The sequence below is a fragment of the Lissotriton helveticus genome, chromosome 1_1, assembly GCF_964261635.1.
Source record: "Lissotriton helveticus chromosome 1_1, aLisHel1.1, whole genome shotgun sequence".
In the NCBI taxonomy this organism is placed as follows: Eukaryota; Metazoa; Chordata; class Amphibia; order Caudata; family Salamandridae; genus Lissotriton; species Lissotriton helveticus.
This window is the reverse complement of record NC_136057.1, coordinates 134,425,665-134,450,425: the sequence shown is the minus strand read 5'-3', so window position 1 is coordinate 134,450,425 and position 24,761 is coordinate 134,425,665. Positions and strand designations below refer to the sequence as shown.

Genomic DNA, 24,761 nt, shown 5'->3' with positions numbered 1-24,761 from the left:
CTCGGAGTCCAGAAGTGAAATTGGACGATAACATGCCGGGTCCCTTATGGCTCCCTTTTTAAAAATAGGAACTATAACTGCTTTAGCCCAAGAGAGGGGAAAGCCTGCTCGACACGCAGCGTTAAAAACATGAGTTAAAATGTTTGCCCAAAGAATAGGGTCTGCTCTATAAAGATCAGCCGGAATGCCATCCGGCCCCTGTGCTTTCCCCCTGATGTTGACACGATTGCCTCAGTGACGTCCTCCACAGTAAAAGTCAAAGGATTTAACACACAACCACTTTCAGCTGTCTAGGGAAAAGTACCTTGGTTCGCATCACTATAAACACCCCCGAAGTGTTCAACCCACTTCTCAGGGGGAATATGACAATCTATAACGACGTTGGATGACTCATCAAAGGTAGGACTATTAACCACACTCCAAACTTTTGAGCTATTTGACAAGACACTAGCTTCAGTGAGCTCACCCCAGGCCTTCTCTCTTAATTGCTTTTTCCTCACTTCTATTGCAGCTTTGTAGGACCTCCTAACAAGCTTCACCCTCTCAGGAGTACTAGGTTTCCGCTTTAGCTCCTCCGTCAAAGCTTTGTGGGCACACAAGCAGGTGTCATCAAACCATTTTTTATGCTTTGGAGGCCTGAATTTACAAGACACCGTTAAGTTAGCCGTCACTTTCCTTACAATTCGATCAAATGCACCTAGGACTAATGATGGATTGGAATCCTCATCTAAATAAATTCCAAACTCCTCTGCACACACAGTAATTAGATATTCAACAAAACTGTCAGGGGTAATTAATTCCCATCTTAGCCTTCGCGATTGATCTTTTGGGGCAATATTGGAGTTGGTTACATGGGCCATCGATCTAGTTTCATCAGTTACCAAGATATTAATATTTAATGTAAGTGGGTTATGATCACTTAGGCAATTGTATGTCACACCAAATTCACCTAGCAAGTCCGTCAGAGATCCAGAAACTAAAATAAAGTCAATGGTGCTCTGGCAGCCCCGCCCAGTGAATGTGGGTATGGAGGAAGACGTATCCGGGTGTGATAGGCAAATCAAATTGTGATTTGATAAAATACTCTCTAAAAAAGTCCTAGAGGGAGTATGTCCAAAGTGCATTTGGCCTAACAGGCCGTTCTCCTCATCAATTTTTGAGAAACAGTTAAATGAGCAAGCATGAATATTAAAATCTCCCAGGACTATTATGTAGTAGTAAGTGTCAGTGTTTAGTTCATAATCAGTCAAGAAGGCTGTTAAAGATTTTAGGTGCTCTAAGTCATCACTTCTAATGAATAAATTATAAAAATTGACCACTAATAGGGTCGGGACATTCTTCCCTGTTAACTCTACAGCCAAAATATTGGAAGACCGTGACTCTATTTGCTTAGCCTTGTATGATAAATTAAGATTAAGTAATAACAAAAGCCCCCCGCTAGCTCTTCCCATAGTGGATGGTATGGCATGTATACAAAACGTTAAAAATCCATCCAGGAAATACGATTCCTTAGGGTCCCATGCTTCCTGTAGGGCTATAATATGAAAGCTTGCAAGAAGCTGCTCCCAATTACTATCTCCCCTTTTGGCCCTAAGCCCAGCTATATTCCACAATAGAACTTTTACAAAAGCTCCTGTGGGTGAACACCGAGTGGATTTAATATTAAGATTAGGGGGGCTGAGAGAGGCGGGACAAGACTCTACAACCAAGTGGGAAGTTGCCATTGGGGGGGTTGGACCCAGAAACTGTTTCTACTTCATCAGCCCCTTTCCATATATTTAATGAGTCCGCTATGACTGTGTTTGCAGAGATCAGTCAGTCTTGAGTATCTAGACCAGACAACGCCTCAAACCTATTTACAGTTGGAATAAATGAAGCTATCTCCCTCTGGGTTTGCAGTGGGGGTTTGTAAAAGTAACCAAGTGGCAATGCCCAAATAGAAGTTGCCGATAAAGAACATTGAGCTTCACTCTTTAAAATCATTTGAACAAGTGCTGTGCTTTGAAAATTAACAACCACACAGTCCCCCCTATATTCTTTGAAGACTGGCCCACCCACGCTACTCTACGCACCATCAAGATATTACTAGTCATAACTGGTCTAAAGCCTTTATGTCTTGAGAGCCAGTCGACAGTTTTGTTCCTCAATTGGGACCAGGATTCGGGTTGATCAGGTCTTAGCGGTGGTACACCAGCCAAGACCACCACAAGAGGACAAGCCGCCGGTGGCAGATTAAGAGTATCACATGCAGGCTTTGTAGCCTCATAATGTGGTGGTCTATGAACATCTCCATGTTGGGCTGTTTCGGCCATTAAAACCCTTTGTGGAGCCTCAGGCATAGACAAAGTCAGATCACCCAATCGGTCTATACTTACCTGCCCCCCTGTCACTTGGGGACCTGAACAAAATTGAGGGATTGGCGCCCCTGTGCCTGAAAAAACAGACGGCACGGGTAGACTGTCCGTGCAGATATTGCCAGGGCGATTTCCCACTACCCCACAGTAAGTAAGTAAGTATTTATTAGCACAGTTAATTAAAACCAATGCAATACAAAAGCAGAATATATAAAAACAAAGGTTAAAATGACATATAGATTAAAACCGACCATATTCCTATTTTGAGAATCAGCAGAGTCACTCAAATGTGGCCTTGCAGGGACCTCTGCGCCCGAAATCCCCTCTTCAGTAATATTGTGTGCCCTACATACCTCCGGGGGAGCCGTCATTTGAACACCCTGTGAAAGGAGAGATCATTTCTCATCAATTTCCCCTAATTTATTCCAAAAAGGTGCTAAAAGAAGAGTAAATAGATTCTCCAGGCGCTTCCAGTAGTCCAGGTTTCCTCCGTCGTCCCCCAACAGCCATGTATCAGAATTAGCAACAAGAGAGGCCCCATTGTCCCTATTGTCAGGTCTCAAGAATGACTTTCCACTTGTCCCCGTGGTATGGTGTTTAGATTTACATTTAATATTTGCCTTAGACCTTAATACAACCCCCCCCCCCCCCAGGGCACTTAACTGGTGGTTCCCTAGTTCCACCCTCTTTGTTAACGTCACCTCCCACCCCTTCGTTGAATTTAGCAGATCTTTTAGATCTAGTTACCCGGTCCGCTCCATCTAGCCAGGTTACACTTGTGGAGGGTGCTTGGGGTAAAACAGAGACAGGGGGGGGGATCCGAATCAAGCTCTTGGGAAGTACCCACCATAACCCCACAGAGACTCAGGTTTCTGGAGGGACTGCAATCCGAAATATTAGGGCTCACGACCTCTAAGGGCCCTATCTCTATACTAGAAGTCAACACTGTGCAGGCCGACCGACACGTCCCTGCAGGGGACACAAATAAGAGGGCGGCCACCGTAGTGCCACAAGATGGCACACGGGGCAGCCCAGCTCTTTGAGACCCTGGTGGGTCCCGCGCGTCACTTCCTTCCTGGGGTGGGCGGGCAAAATTTCTTTTAGCGGCCATTTCTAACACAAAACACACCGACTACATAAATATCAATTATAGTTAATAAACAAATGCCAATATACCCAAGTCTGTGGGAGGGCTGAGTGTTCAAATTGAAAGGGGGTGGCCCGTCCCGCCTAGTCCTGGCTAAGAAGGGCACGGACAGGCCCGCCATGCCCTCGCGCGTCCCGCACTGCGGGAGGTGCGAAGCAGATTTAAGCGCCTCCGGGCGCTTTGTGGTGATGCAGGCGGTGTGTGCCACCCAGGGCTGCTGGGAGTTGCAGTCCCTGGTGCCCCGACACCGCTGTCCGGGTCGGCAAGAAGATCCGCAGGAAGAGCTGCCTCTCGGATCCCGTGGCAGGTAGGTCGGCTCCCCGATGCAGGCAGAACAATGGCAGGAGCGACTTCAATAGAGGTGCAATCACTTTTAAAGCCTTATGTGGCACATTTACCCTCAGTCGCACCATGTGGTATGGAGTCAAGATGAATGTCCTCCCTTAACAATGTACCTTGTTTTGAATCTCATCAGTGGAAGCGATACCTTAGCATTAGTAAATTCAGCTCAATTAAAATGTTAAAAATTATATTTAGTGGAATAAGAGATCTATTGTGTTTTCATTATTTAACAATACAATTGTGCTCAGTAATATGTTCATTTCTGCCACTTGTCAGATTGGTGCATGCTCAGCATTGTCATTTCAGTGTCTTGTCCAGGGTGGGGCCAGCATTTGCTGACCACAAAGGCTGCACTGATAGAGATAAGACCACAGCTCAAAGAGGAGTGCAGCTATCTCAGGGTCAACATCCCTGCTGGGAGAAAACAGTATGCGACCTTGTGCACAACAGCTCCAGGACACCTATCTTGGATACAGTGCGTAACACAGGCCCCCGCGTCCCGCAGTGTGGGCCCCCCCGAGCTGCAAGGGACCCCTTCAGCACAGTACTCTGGCCTGAGAGCTCCGCATTTAATCCGGAGCCCCGGTCCCTCAATGAACCTTGCAGGGGGGCCCCCTCAAGTTTCGTTACGCACGTGCTTGGATAGACAAGTTCTCTTTGTGCATAGAGGGTTGGCTGCATATGTACTGTGGGCTTCTGTTGTGGCAGAGGACCACTCTGAAATGACCCCTGACAGCACTCCCCTGTGTCAAGCATAAAAGGTGACATGTCAGTGCCTCAGTGAACTTTCAGCGAAGCTCAGGGTTTCACACTTACCAGTTTCTGGGGTGATTGTGTGCCTCCGTACTCTAGTAGTTGTATTCCTTTTTTTTTTTGTTTACAGAGTTTTATATAGCGCGAACTTGATCCGAATCGGGTATCAGAATGCTTTACATAGCACCAGATTTGTTAGGCACAGGGGATTCAGTGATTTGCCCAGAATCACAGGATGTCAGCGTCATTGCCAAGACTCGATCCCAGTTCCCCAGATTCAAGGTTGGACGCCCTAGCCCTTATACTCTTTGTGGTTACCTGGCAGCCGCGGCTCCTTCACTATGACAGAGAAGTGTCGGCTCACTGGGTCAGAGCCAGCAGTTGCAAAATAAAACAATATTTTATCATTCTATTTTTTAGCTGCTGGCTGAGCCAACGTGGGTAGGGAGGGGCCAGCGGGAGGAGGAATGAAATGGCTGTGCAAGTCTAAGTGCGCTTGTCTGTTTGGCTGACTGTCTTAGGCCAGTGAAAGAGACATGCGCAATTAGGTTTCTCCGAAACAGCTGTATTGCACAACTGGGTTAGAGAAACAGCTCAGACTCCCTGTGCCTGCGGGAACGTTAAACCAGCCCACTCAGGCCAATCCCCGCGCTGCTCTCATAACGTGAGAGCAGTGCGGGGATTGCACAGGGATTCTCTGATGTGTCTCAGTGTGGTTGGGTCCAGGAAGAAGAGGAACTTCGAGGTGCAAGGCGGCCGGCAGCTTCAGGTACGTTTTTTATTATTAACTCTACGTTCCCCCCAGCGGTCCCTCTCCTGCTCTCCATCCCCCACACTCCCCCCACCCCCAGCCTCACCACTTTTAATTTGTGCCGGCCGCTACTGTTACCTGGCTCCAGTGTTCTGCCTCTTCCTTTCAGAGGATCGAATAACAACATTACGCTGTTAGCAGTCTCGACCTCTTGACCATTGAGGCTTACTCAATCACCTCCCCTTGCGGGTGGAGGGTGTAGTCTGAGTTCGGCTGCACAAAAGGAACTGAGAAGGTGTTTCAGAATATTTGGCGCCCAAACGTGGTCTACTGTTCTTCGGTCTCAAAGGAAGGAAAAAGGTAAGAGAATTTTACCTTTTAGTATTTGGGTCCTAGCATCTGCCATTATAGGACTCTGAACAAGGTAGCGAGGGGAGCTAGGCCCGACGGGCCAGGCTCTGGCTGGGCCGTATATATATCTCTAACAGGGGAAAAATTGCCAGGACCTGTATCTTAGCATCTTTGAATTACTGCTAGACCAAACTATATTATTTTTATTTGATCTAGTACTTTATTAGTACATATTCTTCAACTTTTTTACTTTTTTTTAAGCATATTTAAAGCAGAAGAGACATTAAAGTCTATATGCAGAAAACACTTATGTACAGTGGTTACCAAACATTTAACAACAATCTTGCGTATATAAACAAACATAAGTGATTAAATCATAAAAGAATCATCCTATTATCATAATTGTCTTGTATTGCCTTTTAGTATCACAATCAAAGTATTATTTCATATCTACATATTACTTCTAAGACATCCAAACAGGGGTTGCATAATTCATCATTTCAATTAAGAATATTCAGTGTCGTAGAAAGCCAACGCGTTTCGAGTCTCTTATATTTAATACTTGGACTCTCATCAGGGCTCTTGATTCTTTTAAGCAGCACTGTTGGTTTTCTAAAATCAGGATGTATAAAGAAAATTGTTTTAAAACCAATATTTTATGCTCCCTTATACATTATCTTTCTCTTAAGGGTTGTGCACTGGTAATTATAACTGGACAGCAGTGTACTGTTTTGCAGCTCGAGTGTCTCTATCAATCATACTTGAGTCAGAGTTTAACAACCTGCTTCTCTGGCTGCACTTCATCATTTTTCTTATCTACATAATGGATGGCATGTGGTTAGTTTAATGTAAGCATAAAGCTTTCATTAATGAATATGTTGGAAAGCTTTTGAGCATACCTGAGAATTGCTCAAAAGCTTGCTGCTTTCCGTACAGATACGATTAAAGAAAACACAGAAAAGGCATCACACTGCCCCCTAAAATAATCAACGTCGTTCGAAGAAGGATGCATCTCCCATAAGGTACCCTTTCAAACAATATTTCAGATGTTGATAGCAACACGTAGTTCCACCATAAAAATCCAAACTAATTAAGAGTAATGTTTTGATTCCAGATTAATTAAAATTATAAAGGGAGGTTACTGCCTGGAGGAGCACGCCACATTTAAATAAATGAATGCAATTCTCAGGTATGCTCAAACGCTTTCCAACATATTCATTAATGAAAGTTTTATGCTTACATTAAACTAACGACATGCCATCCATTATGTAGATAAGAAAAATGATGAAGTGCAGCCAGAGAAGCAGGTTGTTAAACTCTGACTCAAGTATTATTGATAGAGACACTCGAGCTGCAAAACAGTACACTGCTGTCCAGGTATAATTACCAGTGCACAACCCTTAAGAGAAAGATAATGTATAAGGGAGCATAAAATATTGGTTTTAAAACAATTTTCTTTATACATCCTGATTTTAGAAAACCAACAGTGCTGCTTAAAAGAATCAAGAGCCCTGATGAGCGTCCAAGTATTAAATATAAGAGACTCGAAACGCGTTGGGTTTATTACGACAACGAATATTCTTAATTGAAATGATGAATTATGCAACACCTGTTTGGGTGTCTTAGAAGTAATATGTAGATATGAAATAATACTTTGATTGTGATACTAAAAGGCAACACAAGACAATTATGATAATAGGATGATTTGTTTATGAATTAGTCACTTGTGTGTGTTTATGTGGTGTATTATTTACTCAAGATTGTTGTTAAATGTTTTGTTAACCACTGTACATAAGTGTTTTCTGCATATAGACTTTAATGTCTCTTCTGCTTTGAATATACTTTAAAAAAAAAGTTAAAAAGTTGAAGAATATGTACTAATAAAGTACTAGATCAAATAAAAATAACATAGTTTGGTCTAGCGGTAATTCAAAGACGCTAAGAACTATACAGGTCCTGGCCATTTTTCCCCTGTTAGAGATTATAGGACTCTGGGCATCAGAAGTGATGCCACTAGAGGCACGCTTGGAATAAAGTCAGTAAAAAATACACTGTAATGGTCACAGATCACACAGTGCTATTGCCAGAAGAGCAGCAATGTAAAGAAATAGTTGAGGCCGTTTTAAAGGATTTTGCTATTGCAGTTCCTTGGGGGAACCTGGAGAAACTCCAGAGACCCCAGATGAAGTGAGAGGAGAGGATATACATACCTATCCCCAAAACTATTCCAAAAAACATTATCCCAGACTAGCAGTGCAGGCACAATGGGGGCCACATATGATGCACAGGAGGGTCTCTCAGGGAATGGCCATATTGTGTAGGCAGGTGTTATGGGAGAGGGATGCAATTAGAAATGGAGCACCCAAAATCCAATAAACTGCACCTAACTTCATGCAACAGTACTCAGCACACGGAGTGACTGAGATACTCTGAGAGAAGAGCCCCTGGAGTTAGGAGAGACAAACAGTAATTGACAGCTCAGCTTCGACAAGTATTGCAAGGACCACGCTGAACACAAAGTTTCAGTAAACCTGCTTCCTGATTTAGATACACTAAAGAGGGTTACAGTACATCAAAGTGGCCCTCTCCCACTCCATCCCCTTGTCCTGGATGAAAAGGAAATATAAAAAGCAGAAGAAATACAAGGGTGTGCAAAACAAGTGAACAAAAACAAAGTCAGTAGGACATACGAGAAGATGCTCATGGCTTCCCTGATTATATAGAAAGACTCACAGCAGAACACAACCAGTTTAAGACTGAGGGGCATATGCACAAGGACTCAACGCCGCCATAGCATCAATTGTTTGCTGTTAGGACGGCTTTTTTAAAGATTGCCACTTCTGTTAGCGGAACTTAATAAAAGTGAAATGCAAGGTAGGCTTTCCCGTGCAAAAACTGCCGCTAAGCCCCACTTTGCGATATTTACAAGGAATTCCTTGTATGGTGCAAACCGCCCTCCCCCCCCCCACCCCCCAAGAAAATGCCTCTAACTCAATTTAGTGACAGTTTTTTAAAACCAGAAAATAGCTGGTCTTAATAATGGGGCAAACACTTGGGGCCTCATTTCCGAAGGTGTTGGTGCCAGACAATTACACTCTCAGTCTGAACATACGAAAACTATAATATTTTTGTAAAATACTGATTTATGTCACACGAATAGTACTACTGACAACATACAGGTCTTATCTCTATAAACATTTTGAAACTGAATACAAAAATGGGAAATATGATGTGGTTTTCTCTCTAAGTTTCCGAACAACACCAAACTACAATGCACTTTAAGACATCAATCTATAATATACTTAGAGATCAATTATGCAGAATTCAAACAAAGATTGTTCCACCTCCATAGTGTCTCTTTTCAATTTTAGTATTAATCTCAAGTTTAAATTTTAGATTTTAGAAAAACCCTGGCCGACACTTTGGATCTGCAAAACTATAGACTCATCTCTCTTCTTCCTTTTTTTTCTAAAGTTATGGAAGCTCTGATTAAAAAACAGTTAACTGAATATCTTGAACGGAACAACTCGCTTGATTCTTCCCAGCCAGGCTTTCGTGCATCATATAGCGCTGAATCCGCACTAACTGAAGTAACGGATACGATTAGGCTGGCCTTAGGCAAAGGGACACCTACTATGCTGATTCTCCTTGATCTGTCAGCAGCGTTTGACACCATCTCTCATTGAATCTTAGTGTACAGGCTACGAGAGATTGGTGTCAGCTTTACAGCATTCAATTGGCTTGCAAGCTTCCTGGCTGACAGAACACAACGTTTCCAACTAGATTTGTTTATATCGCAGACCACGTCTGTAGACAGAGGTCCCACAGGGTTCTATCTTAAGCCCCCTTTATTCAACATCTATGTGTCTTCCCTGGCCACTATTATTAGATCTTGTGGGTTTGATACCATCTCGTACGCGGATTATACTCAATTGATAGTTACTACTGATACGGATCCCGCGTCGACCAGAGAAAAATTCAAAAACTGCATGTTAAAAATGGCAGCATGGATGACTGCAAATTTTCTACAGCTTAACACCTAAAAAACGAGATTCTACTGTTCGGGAAAGCAAGGGAGCTCTGGTCCTCAGACTGGTGGCCGCTCAAGTTGGGAGAACCCCCTACGCCAAAAAATTGGGTGAAAAATGTGGGTGTTCTAATTGATGACAGACTCTCCATGGAAGAACACATGAAAAGCATCTCAGGTACATGCTTTTGCCTAATGCGAATGCTTAGGAAGATGTTTCCCTGGATCCCTCTCTCAGCTAGAACGTCCCTTATACAGGCACTTCTAGGAAGCAGGCTAGATTATGGAAACTCCCTACTGGTAGGGATCTGTAGGATCTACTATCGAGGCTGAAGGTTGTGCAGAACACAGCTGCACGTCTAGCCTTCAATCAACTTGCTCAAACCCCTTCGGAACCCCTCCGGCGACAGCTTCACTGGCTGCCCATCAAAAAAAGAGCAGTGTGTAAGCTTCTATGTCTGGTATTCAAAACACTTCAGGGGAAGGGTCCTGCTTAATTGAGGAAGAAGCTAAAACCTTATATCCCCTCTCGCCAATTGAGATCAAGTGATCGACGGCTGCTGTGCCCCTTGAGAATAAATAGAGTCAGAATGGGTGGAAGTTCTTTCTCGTCCCCTCTCATTGGAACAAATTGACAGACAACATCCGTACATGTTCCAATCTCTGGCAGTTTACAAAACTTTTCAAAACCTGGCTGTTCGGTCACTAATAAGCGGTCTCTGCTCCGTTTTGTCTGATATTGTGGCGCCTAGAGAACCCCATGGGGATGATCCTTTTTGTGCCCAACAAATGCAAAAATAAATAAATAAATAAAAATGCTGTATTGTATTGTCTGTATATATATATATGTTTGCATGTAACTCACATTTTTGTATCAGACAGTAATGTTAGTCATGTTTATGTTATGTTTACAGCCCTGAAGAAGCCCAGATTTTAGGTGAAACACATTGGCTGTGCTGAACTGTTATTTTTTACCCAAGAAGATCTTCAATTAAAGAATCATAACAAAAAACAGACCTCTCAAATTGTTTTTTGTTATAAATACAGCAATGTGCTTTTTCAAATATTTTCTTGGAAGTTGCCTATCTACTATCGTTTGTATAAATTGAAACCAATCTTCTCTAGCAGGATCAAAACCTTTGCTGCTGTGCATGTTCACAGCAAAGATACTAGTTACATTACAATGCCCATCAAGAATACGCTTTACTAATGGAAATTAATTTCGATTAATTGTGCTTTTTGGTTCAAATAATGGATACAGAAAGCACATTCCTATGGTTAATAGTTTAGATTGATAAGTGCAACAAGTAACCGAGGAGATGCATCTTTCTAGATGCGCTCAAAGGGACGGACGCCCATGGATCTTTGTGCATTCCTACGTAAGTTGGGTCTCCACTTTTAATATGTGCTTTTTGGCAAGAACAAACCTGATAACATTTCAAACCCTAGTATAGACGGGACCTAGTTGAGACTGGTTACGATTTACAATTAGGAACCCTGTTACAAAGCGTGGCGGGTCATTTCTCCAGCTATTTGTTGGCACTGTGAGAGCAGACTGTTCTAACTTCTCAGGAGTTCCTCTTTATTATACTTGGAGCATACATTACAGGTCATTTGCAGTGAAATCGAAGAAGGAGATGACTCCGCGGGATTCAGAAAAGGTAATCAACTTCTCGCATAAGGTTTAGGTTCATAACATTTGTAAATTTAGTAGTTCCCGCAGCCTTTTTTCCCACGATGATTCACAACTGTATTTTTTTATTTGCAGTTACCTAGAGCACTTCCTCGAGGGTATCATTGGGTTGCCCAAAATGTCTACTATTTTTGTGAATATAATTTCCAGTGTTTAAAACTTCTTTTGAGGGTACAAAACTGCCAAATTGCTTTATGTTTTGCGTGATTCCTCCTTTTTAATCAGCAGTATTTGTGCTTGGCAAATAGAGATTATGAAATGCATCTAACCCCAACCGAGCTGCTCACGGCCACCCCAGCGCCATAAGACCCTCACTGGTGAGTGGTGCACTTTAGAAAACCCTGATTGATTGATTGATTGAATGCTTCTGCTTTTTGGTATATGTAAATAAAGAAAAGTGCTCAATTACTTACTGATAATCACAGGGAGAGTGGGCAGGTTGTAATGACTGTGCAATGGTGTGGCAGACTGAAGATAATGAAGATTACCAGTAAGTGACTGGAGCTTTATCCCAGTCATTACACCATACGTCTCAATCACTCTGCCCTCTCCATCAGGAGAAAGACTATTCCCAAATTGGCCTGGAATTGTGCTCTACTGAACACTGTGTGCTGGAATAATCTGAAATTTTTACATAGTTGTCAAAACTCCTGAATTGATTCCCATGCCAGAAGTGCTTCCTCATTCGATGCTGTCTTGAGCACCCAGTTATCCAAGTAGTGGTAAATTCTCCAGCTTTTCAGATGTAGTCGAGCTGCCAATGGAGTCACCATCTTGCTGGACACGATTTGTGTTGATTTTATCCTGAAGGATAGAACCTACACCTGAAAGTGGAAACCCCAAAGACAAAACCTCTGGCATTGTTCCCTTTACACCTAGTGTGACTAGAAGTGATGACAGAGAATAAATATTGCCATGTAGTTAAAATTATTAATCAATTTCACCCTTGGTGTTTTTTTCTTTTTAAAGGAGCTCACTATTTCCTGATTCTATGATTCTCTGTTAACAAATTGACCCACAGACCGCTCATAATTGTAATCCTTTCTTTCATTCTTTTGTTTTTCTCTTTCATCTTTCTTCTTTTTCCTCATCGTTTCAATATTTGATTATTAATACATTTTATATAATGAAAAATATGGCAGTTAAATACGTTTCAGAGCACTGTTTGTAAACCATTATTATTAATCAGGTTCGGAGGACTTGGAGGCCCGCTCCAGGCCGAATAATCTTCGCATCATTGGGATCACAGAGTACACAAACATTCCTAATATGGAGCTCTTTGCGGAGCACTTACCACACTGCTGGGCTCATATTTCTTTTCTGCAATGTTTGTGGTGGAAAGGGCGCACCTTTCGCTGGCCCCCAAGCCCATCCCAAGAGCTCCACTGCGCCCAATTATAGCAAGATTTCTCAACTATAGAGACCGCAATAACCAGAGAATTGCAAGAGCTGCGCAAAAAGGAATGTGGTGTCTCTATATCCGGATTTCACACCTCGGATCCAGGAAGCATGCAGACAGTTCACACCTGCCAAAAGGAAACTGCATGAACTCCACTTAGAGTTGGGGAGAGGAGTTGGCCTAACGGCTAGGGCGGTCGACCTCGAATCTAGGGAGCCTGGTTTGAGTCTTGGCAATCACGCTGAACATCCTGTGATTCTGGGAAAATCACTCAATCTCCCTGTGCCTAACAACAAATTAATGTGTCCTCATGTAATGTAACTGGTGCTATGTAAAGGGCGCTGATACCCGATACCGGGTCAAGTTTGCGCTATATAAAACTCTGTAAAAAATAAATAAATCACAAAGGCGAAACCGATGCATTACCAATGCTTGTTCTGTCTTGTGTACAACCACTCTGTGAGCTGCATTCACTACCTCTGAGCTGTAGTCCACATTCAAGATGTCAGACACGGTTTATAGTGCCAAATGAATGCAGGGAGAGATTGGAAACTTATGAGGTGCATGAACTGGCACGGCCCTGTCCCTCTTTAAAGCAAGCTTCTACTTCCTGAGACGCAATCTGAGATCAGCTGGGTCGAATTGGATTATTTAATCTAGAACTTTCCATTGAGCCCTGGAGTAGAAGCACCTCTTCTAGAAAGCAACCATTCAGAAATGTGTCTTTTCAACAGAGCCTTGCAGAGCAACGTCTGCTCATGAGCTTCAGAAGACACTGCATGACTCACTGTTTCTTGCAAGAGTTACCCACGTTCTGCATACTCCATCTGAACTGTGCCATCTGACCTCACTTCCAGGCACAGAAAAATTACACAATGCAAAGTTTATTCCACAAGGTAGAATTTAAGAGAGATGAGATATGGTAAGGGGTTGTAAAAATACTCAGAGGCACATAAACCTAGAATCAGCCAAGCCTACCTTCTATCTGACGCACACATGCTTCTCCTCATTACTAAGAGAGTGAGGAAGGGAGCTTAGAAGGGCTAGGGGAAGGACAAAAAGCTTCTGCTCCCATTTTCAGCGGTGTGAAGATCATTGTCTACAACATAACCTAATATGTGCATTTGTAAAGCACACGTTCACCCAGAAGGGTATGTTAGTGCTGAATACCAGATGTTTATTGTTACCCAACTCGATGGTACTCATAACAACCTCAAAAGGATGAAAGGCTGAATGGACCCACCAGGATTCTAACCTGTAATCATGAGCTCCAACGCAGACCTCTACACTGGATGCATCAGTCCACTGAGCCACCAGACACAACAGATTCCACCATCTTGGATCTACATCAGGCATCACTGTGAAAGCAGGATCATGAGATCACTGTGGAAAAAGGATCATAAGATCAATGAGGAAATAAGATCATTAAATCACTGCGGAGGTAGGATCATTGGATCACTGTGGAAGTAGGATCATTAGATCACTGCGGAGGTAGAATCCTTAGATCACTGTGGAAGTAGGATCATTAGATCACTGTGGAAAAAGGATCATAAGATCAATGAGGAAGTAGGATCATTAGATCACTGTGGAAGTAGGAAAAATTAGATCACTGCGGAGGTAGAATCCTTAGATCACTGTGGAAGTATGATCATTAGATCACTGTGGAAGTAGGATCATTAGATCACTGAAGAAGTAGGATCATTAGATCAATGAGGAAGTAGGATCATTAGTTTACTGAAGAAGTAGGATCATTAGATCACTGAAGAAGTAGGATCATTAGATCAATGAGGAATTAGGATCATTAGTTTACCGAAGAAGTAGGATCATTAGATCACTGTGGTAGTAGGATCATTAGATCACTGCGGAGGTAGAATCCTTAGATCACTGTGGAAGTAGGATCATTAGATCACTGTGGAAGTAGGATCATTAGATCACTGAAGAAGTAGGATCATTAGATCACTGCGGAAGTAGGATCATTAGATCACTGCAGAAGTAGGATCATTAGATCAATGAGGAAGTAGGATCATTAGATCAATGAGGAAATATGATCATTAGATCAATGAGCAAGTAGGATCATTAGATCAATGAGGAAATATGATCATTAGATCAATGAGCAAGTGGGATCATTAGATCACTGCAGAAGTAGGATCATAAGCTATGAGACTGAATGTGAATGACTACTTTGATTTTGAGGGAAACGAGGTGAGCTTTATGCTAGACCCTAAGGAGGTCTTCAGTCATATGTATCAGTGCACCTTTGTCCAAGCTTGGAGAGGTGCCCTGATATCCACATAGGATGACGGCCTCTCTTCGGGCACTTACAGACATTATTTTTATTTCTCCACTTCCATGTGATAAACGAATGCATTCCACTCATTTCAGTCTTGCTTTGCTTCCATGAAACTAACTAGACTGACACACTTGAAGTCAATGATTTGTAGGTGAAAAGTTCAGGACTCTGGGAAGGAATAACAATCACCTGGAGTGAGGGGGTCACCCTGAATTCACAGGATTTCCTGAATAAGAGACTGCGGCAAAGCCAGTTTTCATGGATGATACAGCAGCACTGACTGCTAGTGAATTGCAACTTAAGGACATATTTAAAATGATTTAACTTAGACAAATTGTACATGCTGCATTAGCATTACTTAAAAAGAGATAAGTATTATTTTCCAGTTCTAAGTACAATAAATACCAGGTATTGTGATTTCCCAATTTACTGATACTAAACTTGAAAATGGTAAAGGATAAAGTACCTTAAGCATAAAGATGTCAGGGTGGCCAAACTCACCTGCAAGTAGTGCGCCAGGTGCATGCCCAGGTAGTTCTCAGGATTATCCACGATGATGGTTGCCCCTAAGTTAGAGGGGTTGGAGTGCATGTCCAACAGCAGGTCGTAGGCATCGGGTGAACCCTTGGGACCGAAGACTAAGTTAAGCTGTTTGGCTCTTTTTTCTTCATACGGGGTGTCCTCTGTGTCTGGGGCGCTGGAACCGGGGCGAGCAGGTGACGAGTGGGAACAGAGAAATAAAAGACATTTATTAGATGAACACAGATATGGAAGTGAATTTGAAGATCGTTTTAACATGCTGCAGAGGATCTTTGGTACTCCCACCCACAGGGCAATAAATCAAGGTTTCCTTTTAAATATTTACTGCAGATGATCATAGACCACGGACTTGTTGATGTGACACCAAGTTACCACAATGTCAGAAGACATCCTCCAGTTTTACAAAACCAGATGGAACCTCCCTCTCACAATTAAAATGTGCAATTGTTTTATTCAATTTCACCCACCATTATTAAGCCAACATCTGATTGGTTAGCTCTAATGGGGACCAAGCGCTGTTGGTAGGTTGGCTTACCCCTAATAAACAAGATGGACAAAATATCAGCTGATGTCCTTTAAGGGTCACAAGGGTGCAGATACACTTTTGTAACTTGCAGAAATAGTAATACACCACACATGTTCAAAGCCAGACCCTCTTTTGTACCCAAAACCTGGGACCCACTCTCTGAATGTTTTGATGACTTGGAAACAACATACAGTTTTTCATGAGTGCCCCCACAACATCTACAACCTGGGAACATCACCATTCAGCACCGCCCTGACCCACATAATCTACACATTTATCACATCTGCCACTCTCCCAGATGATTGGAAGGTTGCAGAAATCAACGCCCTTCTCAAGAAGCCCACAGCCAATCTGAATCAACTGAGAAACTTCAGACCCATCTCCCTGCTTCCCTATCTAGCCAAAGTGATTGAGAAGGTTATTAACAAGCAACTCACAACACATTTTGAACTTCACCATCTTCCAAATAACACACAAAATCAGGATTCAGAAAGAACCACAGCAAACAGCACTGAAATAGCATTATTCACAGCCAGCGACAACATTTGAGACATCCTAGACAGAGGAGAAACAGCGGTCCCCAACCTGCTCGACCTATCCCCGGGTTTCAACATTGTCTCCCACAACACCCCCAGCAGAAGACTCCACAAGATTGGCATGCAAGGATCCGCTCTCAAATGGATCTGTTCCTTCCTCACAGGAGAAACCTAAAGGATAAGGCTGACACGCTTAACATCAGAAACAAAGAAACTGATATGCGGTTTCCCACAGGGATCGCCCCACTCTTTTCAACATGTAGGTGACACCACTCGCCAACATCATGCGATCACAAGACATCACTCTTATCTCCTACACCGATGCAACCCAACTCCTCCTCTCCCTGACAGACAATCAAACATCACCAGAACCAATTTCACCAACTGCATGACCATGGCAGCAAACTGGATGCAAACCAACTTCCTGAAGCTCAACTCCGGCATAATGGAAGTGGTGATCTTTGGCAACAAGACCTCCCCATGGAATTCCATCTGGAGGCCGTCAGAGATAGGACTAACACCCACAGACCCAGCAAGAAATCTAGGGATCATTCTAGAGGACAAACTCAACATGATGGCTCAAGTCAACCCAGGGTGAACCTCCTACTTCCACATCCTATTGCGTGCTACGAAAGCTTCAAATTGTTGCCTTGGAACACCAGACGGGCTGTCACACAAGCATTCATCACTTGCAGGCTGGACTAAACCACACTCTCTATGGTGGAATCTACAACCAACTCCTACACAGGCTCCAGACCCTCACGAACGCAACCCCAAAACTCATACTCAGCCTCCCACGCCGCACCCATATTACACCACACCTCAGGAAGCGTGACTGGCTTCCCATTCACAAGCGCAGCAATTTCAAAATTCTCACGACACATAAAAAGCCCTACACAACACGGGACCAGAATACCTGAACAAATGGTTACACTTTAACCAACCAACCAGACACCTACGCTTGCCTCACTCTTACTTGCACACATGCCCCGTATCCACAAAAGCAAAACTGGATGTCGCTCATTCTCCGACATCGCACCCAAGACTTTGAGCGACCTCCCTCAACACATCAGACTTTCCTCCTTACTTATTGAGTTCCTCAAGAAGCTGAAGACCTGGGTCTTTATATAAGCACCTTGGGGACCCATACCTACACACCTTGCCCAAGCACCTGGATACCCTCTTGGGTGATTATGTGCTACTCAAACCAACATAACATAACATATCACTGGAGTACCAAACACGCATTATTAGTGCAATAATACTTCAGAAAATGGAGTTCAACCCACCATGCTATCCTTTTTAATTGTGTGCAAATAAATGAACAACAATCGCCGAAGGCGCGCATAAGGCAAGCTCGTCTGCGCTCGTCCGCGCCGAGGCCGGGCCTAGGGCCACCCCCCGATTCACCTGTGCCGCTCCCGCTGCTCAATACGGAGGTAATCACTTACACCTCCGCCCAACTCCTAAACCTTAGGGCCTCAGCGGAGGTGCCCCATGCCTTACCACATCTGGTATACACCAACTCCAGCATTGGTCCTCATAAATGTCCTACTTGTATTGGTGATATCCCTACCCCTTACACGACTTCCCCCCGACAGGTGCTAGCAGCACTTTTAAACGTGCGATCTCTCCCCAAACACAAAACTGAAATCTCCGAATTAATCGATTCACATAACCTGGATCTACTATTCATTACAGAGACATGGGGGGATGACTCCTCTGGCCCAGATTTCAGAGCGGCCACTCCGACAAACTACTGCGTATGCAGATTAGATAGACCTAAAAGAAAGGGTGGAGGTATAGCCATCATTTATAAAGACCACTTCAAAGTTACAATTACGGAATCTAACTATACTGAGTGTGAGGCTTTTTCCTTCACCATTGGCCTCTCTGGTAAACAATCATTCAAAGGTATGTTAATCTATCGCCCCCCGGGTCTAGGCTGAAATTCCTCACGAATGTTGGTAACCTAATTGAGGTCTCAGTAGGATCACCACACTTTACCTTACTGGGAGATTTCAACTTTCATCTCGAAACAATTGACGACCCTGACACCTCGTTGTTAATCAATGACCTAGCTGCAGCCGGTCTTCTGCAAATTGTCAAACAACCCATTCATCAAGCGGGACATACCTTAGATGGACTCTTTACCAGCAATCCACACATTTCTGTCTCTAAGGTAATCCCTCTTATTTGGACGGATCATGCAGCCGTCTGTTTTTCTATAAAAATCACCCCCTTACACCTCCCTCTATATCTCCTTCCCCTGTCTCCTTCAGAGATTGGAAAAATATTAACCCCGAACATCTTGCGGAGATGATGCTCGACAGTACTATCCCTAACGAACAGGATCCTACATTAGCGTCCAGCAGCTATCTGAGCAACTTAAACATAGCGTGTAACAAGTTAGCTCCGATCAAAACATCCTACCGCAGCAGAAAGCTCCCCCCGGCCCCTTGGTTTACGGAATCCCTACGACTGCAAAGACAACATTGCAGGAATCTGGAAAGGCATTGGCGCTGCCATTACAGTCCTATCGGCAAAATTGCCTACAAAAACGCTCTTTCCAAACATAAAAAACTTATCATATCGGAAAAAACTCTTTATTATACCTCCAAATTAACCAGGCGAAAAACTCTGTAAGAGAACTATTTCAGGTGGTCACTCCTCTGTCTAACCCGCCTGCGCCGCGCTCAGATGGATCACAGACTCTCTCGGATTCCCTAGCCAAATTTTTCGAAAACAAAGTTAGTGCTATCTTTTCAGCCTTCTCCCACTCTCCCTCCTCTCCCACCCCCATGGTACCCTCTCCTAATAAGGTACCCAACTTTTCTGTCTTCGAAGCTACTACGCAGGAACACATCCGACATCTTGTTGCCTGCACTAAATCTGGGTCACCACTAGACCCTTGCCCCCCCGCCATCCTTAACCTCATCCCGGAAGCCATCTCCCCCGCCCTGACCACCATTTGCAATGCAATGTTTTCAACTGGCATATACCCCTCTGTTTGGAAGGAGGCTATTATCAAGCCACTTTTAAAAAAGCCTACTTTAGATCCTCTCCTTCCCGCCAGCTACAGACCCATTGCTTGTCTTCCTTTCCCTGCTAAAATTTTCGAAAAAATCATGAATACACAACTATTAAAATTTATAGACGACAATAACCTACTCGATGACACCCAATTCGGGTTTAGACAGGGTCATGGAACGGAGACAGCGCTATTAAAAGCAGCAGATGAGATACGGATTACAATGGACAAGGGAGGAGCCGCGGTACTAATACTTTTGGATCTCTCCACAGCCTTCGACACGGTCGATCATGTCACCTTGATCGACCGTGTCTCAGCCTTGGGAATAAAGAACAAAGCTAAAGAACTTCTTGCCTCATTTCTGGCCAACCGTCCACAGACAGTGAAGATGGGCCATTACATCTCCCAGACCTTTTCTCTCCCATGCGGAATACCACAGGGCTCCTCGCTAAGTCCGACACTCTTCAACATTTACGTCTTGGACTTAGCGAGGGTTATAAAATCCTATGGAATCGCCCTTACAACCTATGCGGACGACACTCAACTGGTGTTATCTGTATATAACGATGGTATATCGGTTGCGGCAAACTTCCAAGAGGGAATGAGGGCAATAAGTTCCTGGATGTCATCAAACTGTCTTAAATTAAACTCTGACAAGACAGAGGTGATGACATTCGGGAAACTGGAACCTATCTGGTCACCCCAATGGTGGCCCCCTGAGATGGGAACGCCACCTCAACCAGTTGCCAAGGTCCGCAACCTGGGAGTCATATTCGACAACAAAATGACTTTCCACCACCATGCCAACTCCTTGGTCTCCTCATCCTTTTATATCTTAAAAAGGATCAAAAAACTAATTCCATACTTACCTCCTTCTGCGGGCAAAACTTTAATCAGTACTCTGGTCTTCTCTAGAACAGATTACTGCAACTCCCTCCTTTTGAATGCCCAAGAAAAAGTCCTCAATAGACTGCAGCTGGTCCAAAATGCCTCGGCCAGGACCCTACTAACCATCCCCAAGTTCACATCCATCTCCCCATATATTCGACAGCTGCACTGGCTCCCAGTGAGGAGCCGGACAAAATTTAAGGCTTTATGCATTGCTTACAAAGCCATCAACAACCTAGGCCCACTATTTCTAAAAAAAGCCTTTTGCCCGCTTGAACATTCAAGAACTCTCCGTTCATCATCAACCCATCTGCTGAAGGTTCCTCGTACAAGAAGGGCCAACTGGGGAGACAGATGCTTTACCATCTCGACAGCCAAACTCTGGAATACGCTACCCCTCCATATCAAAACCGCTCCCACGCTCATCAACTTCAGAAAACAACTTAAAACATGGTTTTTCTCAGCATAAAACTATTTTTTCTGCCACAGTGAGGGTTCTGTTACATTAGCGCCGAGACACCCGTCTGGGTATTTGCGCGCTTTAAAAATCGCATAAAATAAATAAATAAATAAAACATATACTAATTAATTCAATGACACAGAGATTGCATCTGTTTTTAGAAGTATTCAATGACACACAATAATTGCATTTACGGTTTTAGAAATAAAGATTGAGGAACATACCAACTAGTTCTGAAGGATTCAAATTCCACTGGTGCAAGAAACATCCTTGCAATTTGGGCACAGGTTTGTCCATCTCAATGTCGAGATCTGAATCTCAGTATTAATGATCAAAAAATTACAACTAGAAAGCCTAAGTTCTTATGACTTTGTCTGAAGCTGTAACTAAGTTAATTATTCACGGTCCTTGCAAATCTCTTTAAGGTGACCCACTGTGCTGCAAAATGTATTAAACTGGTATTCTGGTATCTTGTAGAAATGGTATTGCAACACAACTGTTTCTCTTACTTTAGTAGATTTTGAGGTCAGTTACAAGACAAGCCATAACCTCATCAGTTGAAGGGATGAATTCTGACTATCCACGGAATTGTCAATGGAACATGTGAATTAGAGATGTATAGTGGTCAAACAAGTAGCAATTTATACTTCTGAGCAACCAAGTGCCGAAACGTGTCGACTTATATTCCTTATTGGAAGAAAACATTCACCTGCTCTTTTAAATCATGAGAATAAGTGTAATGGATTGATTATATTATTATAAATTCTGTTGAATCCATCCCTAACTAATGTTAATATTTTTACCAAAACGTATTTCTACTGCATTACTTTAGATAGTAGTTGTTGAAGATCGGTGGCTTGAATGACATCAAGTCATACCAGGGAGAAGGGACGAGTAGCCTCTCACCACATGATGATTCTGTGTGGGAAAAGCCAGCATTAAGGTCAGACAATACTTTATCCTCTATCAGTCCTCTAATTGAATAAATTGCTGGGGCAGCCAGTTTTCCCCCTTGAGCCATTAATGATCATAGTTAATGTTGAGAATCTAAACACCTAAATATCCATGTGTATTGGTTTGAAGCCCCTCTCCTCTGCTATGTATCAATTACTAAAAGGTTTTGGGCATACCTTGATTAGTCAATAACATTTGCTTGTCAGCACGTGCCGTCCAACTTTTGACTTTACCCAAGGCTGGAATGTGTAGGACTCCACAGCATATTTATAATATGTTTTATGTCTATTTTTAGTACTAATTTCATTTGTGGTCTAAGATAAGGATCATAATTGAATGAATGAACTGAACACTTTTAATACACAAAGAAATCTGTCATGTAACTTAGTTTATGTAAGGTAGTTTATTTAAGAGGTTAAGTGAGCTGAACACTCCCGGTAACACTAACCGCCCGAGGAATTTTGGAAGGAGGGTGCCGCAGTTGGCATCTTCAATATCGGTATGAGGAAATCTCTTGTCCACGCCCAAACAATGATTCATTTCCAGTTACTGGCCTCGATGCAATCATAGATTGCTTAAGTTGTGTGACTGAAGTGCACAGGAGAGGCCTTTGTTGTTTTAGGTCAGGAGGAAGAGAGAGAGGGAAACTCTCAGGTAAGACTAATATAGACAAACTTTACTTGCAGAAAAAGGGCTCTCAAATGCTAAATGTGAACATGTGAAGTAAATGTAAGCACAGCAGATTTCAGTGCACTGCCTTCTGTGGGCATCAGTGTACCTCAATGAAGGAGTACCTGGGAGGGGGCCCTCCCCTCCTGCTGCCTGGGGAAAGGGTCATCCCATGTCATTGTCCTCCTAGCCCATCACCAATATTATAAGGCTGAGCAAGATTACAAAACTTCAAGTACCAGAATGTAAAGCAGAATCAGGGATGCCATATCTCCACCTCTTTATGAGCCCCTGCAGTGGCCCCGCAGTCGCCCTCATTGCAAGCAGGAGGCTGAAGATCCTGTCTTGTGTTTGTACAAATCGTATCCCAACACAGCAGCTAAACCGGCAAATGGCATTTACAATGCGGACGGAACCACACGTTCCATTACCAATCAAGCGTTACCACGCATATGCCTTTACCACGCTTGCCTTTACCAGGCATATGCCTCTACCACGCATATGCCTTTACCACGCTTGCCTTTACCACACTTGCCTTTACCACGCATATGCCTTTACCACGCTTGCCTTTACCACGCATATGCCTTTACCACGCATATGCCTTTACCTCGCATATGCCTTTACCATGCATATGCCTTTACCTCACATATGCCTTTACCACGCTTGCCTTTACCACGCATATGCCTTTACCTCGCATATGCCTTTACCACGCTTGCCTTTACCACGCATATGCCTTTACCTCGCATATGCCTTTACCACGCTTGCCTTTACCACGCATATGCCTTTACCACGCATATGCCTTTACCACGCATATGCCTTTACCACGTGTGTGCATGACAAAGGCAGTTAGAGCTCTGGATTCAGAGCGGATGGCCTAGGAGAAAGTAAGAATCGACCACAACTTGGTGAGTAGGGCTGGTGTTGGGTCGTTTTTTGGATGGGGCAGGGTTTTAAGGCTCAGGGCGGCGTTGGGGTAGTCGAGGTTGTTTTTAAGGCTAGGGGCCAGTTTTTGGGCTCCGTGCGGGGTCTAGGGTGTTTCTAGGGCTGGGTTCTGTGTTGTTTTTCGGGCTGGGGTGGGTTTCAGGACTCAGGGGAGGAGGCTGGGTGTTTATAGGGCTGGGGCGGGGTCGGTTCAGGGCTGAGGGTGGGTTTTAGGGTTCAGGGTGGGGGCTGGAGTGTAATCTTCATCAGGTATATGCCTTTATCAATCCTTCCTTTACAATAATATTCATTGAAAAGGCATGCGTGGTAAAGATGCGGTCATGGTAAAGACCACGCGGTTAAGGCATGGGCAATCACATGCATGGTTCCGTCATACAACCTGCTAAACCACCTGTGGCTCAGGTAGGCAGCATCAGAATAGTCCGACCAATGGTGAAGGAGGGTGAGACTCGTCCAGCTTGCATATGGGGCTTCACTTGAACATACACTGGAACATACATGGCTTTATTGGCATGAGATGACTCTACCGGAGCATGCGATGCTGGAGCTGTTGTATGATGACAGTAGACGTAGAGGTCACACCGGGCATCAGAACACATTACCTGGTGATATATGGCGATACATCACCCCCTTAGGAGGTCATGGAGTACTCAAAGGCCACTTTTCCCTGATGTCCCGGGGGCCTGTCCTACTGTGGGTTTGTAAACTGGGCCAAGAAAGAGCTCCTCGTGGACAGGTGCCTTTCGGTACGATCTACACTCCCCATGAAACTCTCGAGCACTGAGGCAAACCCTAGTGAGCCCGTTATGGCGTCCTGGCTGCATGCAGTGGCGCCAACCCACAAAGCTATCTTATGGCTCATGGAGAGGAAAGGAAAGTCTGCTCACGTGGCAATCACACTTCGGAATGTGTTGCACCCTCCGGGTATCTGCACACGAGAGTGTGCACTAACAGCAGAGCGTGGAGAGCTCGGACACACCATCTCCTCCCTGTAAACCTGTAGCCGGGGGCAGGCCCTTGTCTCCACTAGTGCTACCACTACCATTGCCACCAGTACTAACACCACCGCTACCACCAGTACTAACACCACCATTGCCACCAGTACTAA

General features: G+C 43.8%; 1 protein-coding gene across 1 annotated transcript in view; it reads right to left on the bottom strand.

The window, feature by feature from the left end:
- LOC144770645 (N-acyl-aromatic-L-amino acid amidohydrolase (carboxylate-forming)-like) overlaps positions 1-24,761 on the bottom strand; it is a 123,511-nt gene that overhangs the window by 86,056 nt on the left and 12,694 nt on the right. The window contains exon 2 of the mRNA XM_078655383.1: positions 15,609-15,804. Within this exon, the coding sequence (XP_078511509.1) occupies positions 15,609-15,804 (196 nt within the window). The remainder of the gene's footprint in view (positions 1-15,608; positions 15,805-24,761) is intronic.